The following is a 10,242-nucleotide window of genomic DNA, read 5'->3' on the forward strand; positions in this document are numbered from 1 at the left end:
ATGAAATTGGCCCTTAAATCATGCACTTTTTTTTACTCAAGTATCTAAAATTTTTCATTGTAGGTGTTATCTAAATTATCAAATCTATCTCATTTTATCTCAAATTATAATACAAAGCAATAAGAGCATGACACGTGTTGCATTTTTATTGAATGTCTTACTACAATGAGACTATAGTTTAGGAACCACTTTTTAACCCTAAAACTTTAAGTCCCTAAACGAAAAAACAATATAGTTTGAGGACCAATTTTGTAGTTAAGCCTTTGTTTTTGTTTTTATTTTTAAAATTTCCAAAACTGCCAAAAAAGAAAAGGGTTCTCCATTTTATCAGTAGACAAAGCATTCGACTTTGCAAACAGAAGGGGCGTCAAAGAAATGTCTTCTCTGCCTCTACGGTAACGCTATATTACTCATACAAATTGCGAAGCAAAACCAAGAAATCCCTCACATACAAAAATGGGTGATTCAAAGGTCGAAACCATCTCCAGATTAGCTCAATGGAGGATCGACAACTTTAGTCCTTGTTCTTACAAAAAATCCGACCCCTTCAAGGTCGGTCTTTGGAACTGGTACTTTTTTTTTCTTTTATTATCTACTCCCCTGATTTTTCTTTCTCCTAAATTGTTTCTTCTTTTTTAATTTTTGCTTGATTACTTTGACTGATTCGTGGGGGAATTTGATGGACTTTAATGAAACAGGCACTTGTCTATAGAGAAGAATCGATATATGTATATTCGATTATTTCCTGAGCCATCTCGTGTGTCTAAGGAGCAGCCTCCTTATGCTAAATTCATACTCAGGATCTCTAATGTTGGTGCTAATCGTAGACTTTATATCTCCCCAGGTTTGCCTTACTTACTTTCCCTCTTTTTACGTCCCCTGTGTGTGTGTGTGTGTGTGTGTGTGTGTTACTGAATATTTGAATACAAGTTCTTTGTCACTCCACTTGTGGTTCAGTCGATAAGTTTATCTTGTTCTTTTGTTTATTTGGCTTGTGTTTTTTTGTATGTATAACAGAGACAATTGGTAACCAGTTTTCTAAATGCCTAAAATTGATAGGAAGGTCAAACTTTTATAACCATTTAATGCTATAATTCACATCTATTCCTGGATGAATAATTTAATGGCTTCTAAATTTGGATTCAAGTTTAGAAGAAAGGTAGAAGCTGAAGATCAAGTGAAGAGTGTTGCTGGATGAATAAATGATAGAAAAAAGGATGAGGCTTTTAATGATTTTAACACAATATATCAGCTCTAATTCTATCAGAAAGAGATAATTGAATGATCAATTACCCAAAAGCTTTGGAATTGGAGTTTTATCATCTAGAACATGTGACATTAGTGCCTTTGTGTGTTTGTCTGTTGGTTTTCTTTTTAATAGAACTTTTAGAATGGAAATGATAATTGAAATTGGATTGTGATTCTTGATTATGGGCAGTGTTCATTTCAGGTGTAGAATGAATAGATGAATAGATGAAATAGAAACACTCACCTTTGAATGGATAGAATTTTCATCTTCCTGGACCTGAAAAAACAGGGAAATAGAAGCACTTGACTAGTCAAAGTTGGTTACTTTGTCTTATACTGATGTGAGAACGAAGAAAGGAAGTTTTGGATCTTTTGATTATTATTTCGTGTGATGAGTCCATATGCTGACGTAAATCTAACTGTCCCATATATTGTCAGGAAAACTCCGGACTTGAGTAATCATGATTTGGATTGTCACACTTAATGTCTATTTGTGCCTTTGATCTCTTGAACTTTCCTATAACTTTTTCATCAGTGAAACAACAATACCTCAAATTGCTTTCTCAACATGCTTTTATGCATGTTTGTTCTGTTAAGCAGCTTTGAGAATATGTAATTGACACTTATTTGTCTACTTGGTGCTGCAGTTCATGATAGACCGCTGCGAACGTGTGATGACTTTTATTGGCCTGTTGATTCTTCATTCCATGGACGCTTCATTATTGATGTTGAGTTCCTGGACCTGAGGATCTGCCCCATAAATGTGAGCTTCTTTAGATTTTCACTAATGTGGTATAAGAGTAGTGTCAGTAAATTTGTTCTACTTCTTTATCTCCTTCTCTCTCCTTATTGGGAAGGCATGTTAATCTTTGTTTGAAGAGCCACATCGCCTCTCCAAAGAGGAAATAACTTGTCTGAAACTAAAAATAAAAGGAAAAATAACATTTTTCTTGATAAATCTTTGTATGCTTATTTCCTTCTTTTTTCTCCCTTCTAGTCTTCCTTTTAGTTGAACAAGGTAGTAGAGTACCTTCTTTTTTTAAGGGCTGAAGACTTGTTCAAAACTATTTTCAGTCGTTCTTGTCTCCGGCAGGTGGCAAGTACAAATTTTACAGCAGTCTGGTACTTAGCCTATCCTGTCATTACTTAAAGCCCTTCTTAAACTCATTATTGTTTTATATCAGTGAAGCTTTCCCACACAGCAAGTAACTATTCTTCTAGCTATTTTTTTCTTTATTTTTTTCCTGTTATATGTCAACAGATAACTTGTTTTCTTAACCCTTTAGTTGTTAAAACCCAGGGTGGTGAAACCGTTTCAATATGGCCTATGGATGGAGCAATCCAGTCTATGTCAACTCAAACAACCCTACGCTGCCTTGCTCGCATGCTTGATGAAGGTCTTCATGCGGATGTTACTATCAAGACTGCTGAAGGTACTCTAAGAGCACACAAAGCAGTTCTATCTGCAAGTTCTCCTGTTTTCGAGAGTATGTTCCATCACAACCTTAAGGAAAAGGAGTCATCCACAATCCATATAGATGACATGTCACTGGAGTCTTGCAGGGCCCTTCTCAATTACTTGTATGGAACAATAAACCAAGAGGACTTTTGGAAGCATCGACTGCCATTACTGGGAGCTGCAAATAAATACGACATTGTGGATCTCAAAGATGCTTGTGAGGAAAGCCTTCTAGAAGACATCAACTCTCAGAATGTCCTTGAGAGGCTGCAGGAGGCTTGGCTTTACCAATTGACCAAGCTGAAAAAGGGGTGCATGACATACTTGTTTGATTTCGGAAAGATATATGATGTTAGAGATGAAATCAATAACTTTTTCAGGCAGGCAGACCGAGAACTGATGCTGGATATGTTTCAAGAAGTGCTGACTGTTTGGAAACTGGTATGACTTCTTTCCAGGCTATTTATTTTACCTTTTGGTTGCTGGTACATGGGAGTCCACATATAGGCCCGCTTGCTAAGGTCTTTTCATGCCAGGAATCAAGTTAACGGGTGTGAGTAGCCTTCATATAGTAATTGATATAAAAACTTCATTTGTATTTAAGGAATGTAAGCTTGGGTTGTTGAGTGTCCATCTCTATGAAACTTTGCTGTGCAGTTTGGGAATGTATGTTTGCTTCATATTTTAACTGTTTTCATTTCTATTTTTCATTTCTATAGATAATTATTTGTAATTAAGTAGTTAGTTATTGTTAAGTGACGTTTGTCCACATTGTTGAGTATTACGTTACTCTTGTATTTAAGATGAGCCCTCCAACTCTAGCCAAATTGGTTTTAATTTGGATGCTTAACATGGTAATAGAGCCTAGGTTAGGTTATGTTGTTCATGAGGTCGACTCCGAGAGCTACATGTGAGCGTATGAACTGCAAATCTTGGGAATTTTCATTAAAACATCAGTTACTATAATACTAAGATGTTTGCAGCTGGACAAGAGATTAACAACATTGGCTTCTAAGTTCTAAGGCCAAAATTTTCCAAACTGTCTGGTCGGACTCAGAGCTATCATTGGTAGATAAAAAAGAAAAAAGAAGTGTTTTTGACTGTACACAAAAACTATAAAAGCGGTGTACAGTTTCTATAATTTTACAATGGCTGGCTTGTTTGGAGAGATCAATTCGTATCCGTGTTGGTTTATTAGAGTGTCTGCTGAATCTTCATAGTTGTCCACCTTGTGCCAATGCCAAACCTTAAAAAAGTATCTTCAATTCTGGTAGATCGCCTACCAAGCATGTTCAAGTGTGCAGAGAGTCGGTCCAAAGAATGGAAGTCGGTTGCTAGAGTTGGAATTTACATTGGTTTGCTGAAGGGTAATTGTTTATCTCCCTGGTCGACAGCATTTCTCCATAATCTGTACCTCACTCCTAGTTTATCATAGGCAACAGGCAAATTCCACACGTTTGCCCCATTAATCATTCGCTCTTGCTGGCCGATTATGAGTCGCAGATCCTCATTCAAGACCTGAATTGATCATGCATAAATGCAGGAACAAAATAGCGACAAGCATGGCTGATAGATAAGACATCTACTATTCAAAAACCGGTAAATGATAATACAGAGAAAAGATAATATTGAAGATTTTTTTTACCTGCTCGGCAAAGTGCCTCCATAAATAATGCATAAAAGGAATGTGCTTCAACACGGGAGCAAAATCGAGTGACATTCTATATAATAATCTCGTCTTATTTCTCGATGAAGGTATGCATACATGAAGCTGGTGAAGGTGTGTTGTGCATTCCTTGGTACTTTGTCCTTCGAGTTTTCCCGGCTTTGATATCCCAATGGTTGATAACACCATACAAGGTGGTCGAAATTCCATATCAATGGGATAAGGGTCCCAGTATCCTTGGAGACCCGATGCAGGTGTCAAAAACTTCACCAAACTGCAATTTTCAGATTACACAAAGCAATATCATATATTCAAAATCGATACCAATCATACATTTTTAGCATCTACTCAATCTGTACTACTAACGTGCAAGATATTTAGGAGTCAACGATATAAAAACAATTCACAATTACGGGGTGAAGGCAAAGCATGACAACAACGCATCTCATCCTCATGAATGTTTTTTTTTTTCCTAAGCATTCCGATACGATGGTAACTTTTCTGTCAAGTAAGATGTCTGGAAGTCCAGACTTTTAATCATTCATCCATCCGTACAGTTTCATGCACAAGTTAAAATAAGACCATTCCGCTTCAAAGCTAAAATACAACAGCAATAAACCTTTTCCCAATCTGATTGCAGAAACAAACCTTGGAACGGTCCATCCCTTTGCAAATGTGGAAGTGTGAGTAAAAGGTGCATGAGCGAGATCCAAAAGGTTATCCAAAAGTAGTCCGTGTTCAATCGGAAGTTCCATGACAATCTGGCATTGATCAGCATATAAAAGAAACTGAGGTGAGATAGTGTGTGCTTTTGCTTAAAGTTGTCCGACTTTTCATCGAGTCACTTAAACAAAGTTCACATGATTCTTGCAATTACAGTAGTGTTTTAAAACATCTAAAGTGTACCTCAGCATGAATTACAAATCCGGAAGGAGGTTGTAAGGAAGGAAGTGTTGGCGTAGGAGGGTCATCTCCAGGCCAGATCCAGATCATTCCCTCTTGCTCTAAACATGGCAATGACCTTATCTTCACATTAAGTAATCGCGTAGACGGCATTTTTTCACATTTTCCATCTGTCGTGTATTCCCAGCCTGATATATAGAACATGATACAAGACCAGATGTCATTCAAACCATATATAACATGTAAATCATTCATCGATCTCTATCTGGCTTTTAATATGTAAAATCCCTGAACTCGTACTAACCATGGTAGGGACATTGGATACGGCCCTCATTAACTGAACCAAGATGAAGAGGACATGCTCTATGTGCACAAGTGTTCTGGACGCATCCTGGATTCCCGTCTTTTCCACGAAAAAGAACCCATGGCTCTTCAAAACAATCGATCGGAATCTGGAATGAGAAGTAATATGACATTAATGTAGAGTGAGAATATGTCGATAAATTGCAGCATTGGATGATAAAAAACTTGTACTTTTGAATATAGCTTACCATAGTGTCATCTTTCAGATCCGTGGAGAAAGCAACGGGATACCAGAAATTCTTCAAGCGCGGGTGATATGGTTTAACTGGACCTGACACATCCAAGCTTTTTCGAGGCAACTTCCTCTTCACTTCCGAAGATTCTGTTGATGTACTAGAAGGGGATGCTACATCGGACCCTGTTGCATTTCTATCTTCTAACAGCTTATCATTAACCAATTCCTCCATGTAAGCTAGTTTATCCAAAGCGGTAGCAACCCTTGCTTCAGATATATGTACCTGATATTTCTTTCTGATCAGATTCAAAATTGGCCAACACCATACTTATAGTACTTAATGCAAGTCTTACTCCAGTTATTTGTTGGAAAAAAGGAGGAGGTACGCATAACCATTGGATTGGTTAAAATATCTCCTAATTAAATTATACGAATAACAGCTTCATTAACTGCTGATTTTGCCTACCTGTTTATGAGCTTGTGCTAATTCTCCTTGCAATTCTGCAAGCTCTCTTTTCATGGTGCCAATAGACTTGTATTCACGAGCTAGAGGATTCAACACTTCCACTACCTACAACCACAATAAAGCAACAAAAACTTAGGTAACACAAAGTTCGGAAATGCAGGTCAAGTAGTAGATAACACAACTTTTACAAGCCAAAACACAAGTTCTAAGAACATATGAGATTGAGATTGAAGTAGGACCTTTTCATGAAGAAGCATGATTGTAAGTAAATCTTGCCGAGCTCGCCAATCGCAGTACTGAATATCGTATCTAGCCACTTCCAATGCCTGATATACATCTAAGAACTTCCCTTTACATTGTGGAACTTTAGACCTTGGATCTTCAACATCAAAGAGAGTGCCCCATTGGCTCTTCTTATCCTCCAAGCTACTTTCCTCACCAAACACCGCATACACCCTAAACCCTCTTTTAATACCCTGAAACTGCATCAATCTCGAAATATAAGCCATTTGAAAATTTGGATTAACCCTAAATACTCAAGCAAGATAAGCAAAACAAAGAACAACACCATCTAAGCTAACTAAAGACTTAAAAAGCAATAAGCTCATTTGAGTCGCTAAACTAGGAAAGTTAGCGGAAATCTTGTACATTTACTTAGCTTAAGGTTTGTTGTCCACTAGTGCATGAAAGTGCCTATACTAAGCCTACAAAAGTGTGAAAAAGTTAAGGAAACAAAATCTAGAATTTACCCAGAATTCTTTAGCCTAAAAAACAGATAAAAGAAAACCAAATCTTTAAGGCTTCAAAGCCAAAATAATAATAACAATAATAAAAGAATTCAAGGAGTACCCAGATAAAGTAATCCCATAAAAAGCGAGAAAAGGTGTACCTTTTTAGAACTAAACTTGCATGATCTGCGTAAAGAGATTGGCAAAGACAAAGCACCAGCAGTAGCTATGGCGGTCATGGCGTTTCGGAAAGGAAAAGAAACAGAAAATATGTTTGAATAGGCGTTTGAGGGCAAAGGAAGGAGAGAGGGAGAGAGAGAAGAGTCAGTGTGTAAGGCAAAAACAAAATGGGATTTTGTTGGATAAGAGGTTGGTGATGCGCGCGATCTAGGCAGGCCTTCCATGGGATGCCACGTGGACATATGTGTCGTACACGTGGCATGTTGGGTTTCCACAAGCTACTGACGGCTACTAGTATCTTTTGTTATATTGTAGTGCTTTGCCTTCATATATCTGCTACTTGCCAGCCAGCTCGGATTCTCTAGATATCATTCTCTATCTCCCTATCTCTATGTTCAAATCATTTCAGTTTTCTTTGAATTTCACATTTTACTTTGATATGCGCATTCACTGCGTTCCACGGTACACATAATTGCTTGATTCACCCTTCTTTCAACAAAATTAAATTAAATTAACTTCATTTCTTTTCTTATCAATTTGGAGTAATTTACTCAGATGTCATTCAATTCTTTTACTTTATACTAATATTTTCCCAATTTAATCGACCAATCTAATTAAATGATTCGATCTATTTAGAAAACATTGAAATTCTTCCACCTCATATTTTTTCCATCATGAAATCATTTTCTATAAACAGAATGTTTTTTCCTCTAATCATAAATTTGATGTAAGTTTTAATTTTAAATTTTAGGTTGAATTATTTGGGTAATTGGGTTTTATATAAGTATTGAGCATTGAATGTTTAATTATTTGGGCTTAATATAATTTAAGGTTTATTAATAAAAAGACAATTTACATATTTAAAATCAGATTTATATAATTACTTATATATCAACTTATTTCGATTAAATCAGCTTGATTCACTTCAATTTAATCGATTAATTGATTTTCTACATGCTACTAAATTTGCAACCACTTTCACCAATATTTTAATGTCAATGTCCAGTACTTTATATTTGTTTTTGTACAATTATCAACTTAGGAAATAAATAAAATAAGGAGAGATTTTAGGGTAAATCAAGGAGGTATTCACTTCCACTTCCATTTTAGTTAGGTGATTGACTTCTTTGATAATCCTTGATGATGTTTAAATTGGATTTATATTTGCTGGAAGAGAGGGGAAATGCCCACCTTACTTGTTCTGGTGATGGCTGTCAAATTTAATAAATATAAATTGTTATATCCAAATAGAATATTAAATAATAATATAAAGAGTAAGATTGATCCCATAAAGATCAGGATATCTAAAATCGTTGATAGGTAAATTTTATGCTCATGACTTATGTTGATTTGTACGAGAAATAAAAAGGGGTGATTAAATCTAACTATAATAAAATAATAGCAATTAAAAAATTACAATAAATTAGGCGAAACGAAATTAAAAGTGAGTAAACCATGAGTCAACGCTCTAGCTTTAAGCACGATTTCAGCTCTAGCTTCGAACTAACCTTGGACAATAGATTTTCTCCTTCAATTGATAAGTCAGTTATAGTGATTAAGGAAAAGTCTCAGACCACCAACCTTTTCTTACGTAAATTAATTGCGGCTGTAGCCCAACAATTAATCCTTACCAAGTGAACAGCCTTGAAATCAGCTTCCACGATTTAATTACTTGGCAACCTTGCGAACTAGAATGACCCGACTTGAATCAACAGCCTCAATTGCGTAGGCCAATTAAACTCGATCATTAATTCCCTTGACGGATCCAACCGCTCACTCAATTGTTTAGGTCGATTTTTCTTTGGTAGACCAAATATGACAATTACGGATCTTATCAGGTCTTCCAATTGCATGTTGCACAACATCGAATCAAAGGGCCCTTCTTAACTTGATGGTATAACAACATTGTGAGGCAACTAAATCTATCTCCTAAACTAGAGAAATAGCGAATACCAAAGTGAAAGATTTAGGCGTGATTCCAAGCCTCATAGTTCTCTCTCGGATTGGTTATTGGCTCAATGCCAAAATGAGATTTTAGTTACTGATAAAAAGAAAGTAATCAAAGAAATAAAGCAGAAGTTAATCGAAAAATAGAAAAGTAGAATTTGGTAGAATGATGTTGGTGAATTCTACCACCCTTCTTGTGCAAGGATATTCCATCCCTCTTTAGGCTCGTTCTTGACATTTTTGGGACCCCTTTAAAAAAATTATAAAATGTAATACAATAAAATAAAAACATATACTAGTAATTTTATTAAAATAATACGTTTTATTACATTAAGCGAATAAGATATTTTCTAACAAAGTTTTTAAAAAAATATTTTTCATTCAATCTACTCCTATGTCATTAACTACAAAAACACAAAAAATCATAAAAAAAAATGTGTTCTATGTGTAACGCCCCAAACCCATATCCGTCACCGGATTAGGTTTACAAGACATTACCGGACATAGCACAGATCAGGACAGACATTTACTACATTTATTGTTTCGTAATTCAATCACATCAATACACATACATTTTATATTTAATAACAATACAAAACAACGTATAAATCAAAAAACATTCAAATAAATTTTTATACATATAATTCGTTTGACCAACTAAAACCAATCATGCTTTACTACTTAAAGTATATAAACAAGTCATGCTTTAAGAATTTAAATATATTAATAATAATAATTTAATCACTTATTCGACCCAACTAATTTACATCAAATCATAATACAAATACCATATAATTTCAATAGCCGAACCTTATAACCAAAGTTCATGGCATTCAAACTTCTACTTAATTATCAAACCTATTTTATTTCACATATATTGCATACATATATCCATCTGTTTATAAACGTCCATTTCATTAGTAATTACCAAACATAATAATCTATATACTTTTGCAAATTCACTCATTAAGTCAAAACAAAACGTATCAGTTATTGTATTTAAAAATCATGCATGAAACATTAGCAAACATTACAAATAGTCGAATAGTATCTAGTTCCTTACCAATTCATATATATTTTTCAATAATAAAATTTATCATATTCGGT

At 35.2% G+C, this 10,242-nt stretch overlaps 1 protein-coding gene and 1 pseudogene across 1 annotated transcript; one reads left to right on the forward strand and one right to left on the reverse strand.

The window, feature by feature from the left end:
* The first annotated feature begins 306 nt into the window (after positions 1-306).
* Positions 307-3,509, forward strand: LOC107910385 (BTB/POZ domain-containing protein At1g21780). Its single transcript, XM_016838211.2, has 4 exons — positions 307-569; positions 699-844; positions 1,896-2,011; positions 2,549-3,509. Exons 1-4 carry the CDS (start codon positions 457-459, stop codon positions 3,152-3,154), a joined length of 981 nt encoding a protein of 326 aa, XP_016693700.1. The 5' UTR covers positions 307-456; the 3' UTR covers positions 3,155-3,509.
* Positions 3,510-3,626: 117 nt separating this feature from the next.
* Positions 3,627-7,363, reverse strand: LOC107910384 (chlorophyllide a oxygenase, chloroplastic-like; annotated as a pseudogene).
* Between the last annotated feature and the right edge of the window lie 2,879 nt (positions 7,364-10,242).

This window comes from Gossypium hirsutum, chromosome D02 (assembly GCF_007990345.1).
Source record: "Gossypium hirsutum isolate 1008001.06 chromosome D02, Gossypium_hirsutum_v2.1, whole genome shotgun sequence".
Lineage (NCBI taxonomy): Eukaryota > Viridiplantae > Streptophyta > Magnoliopsida > Malvales > Malvaceae > Gossypium > Gossypium hirsutum.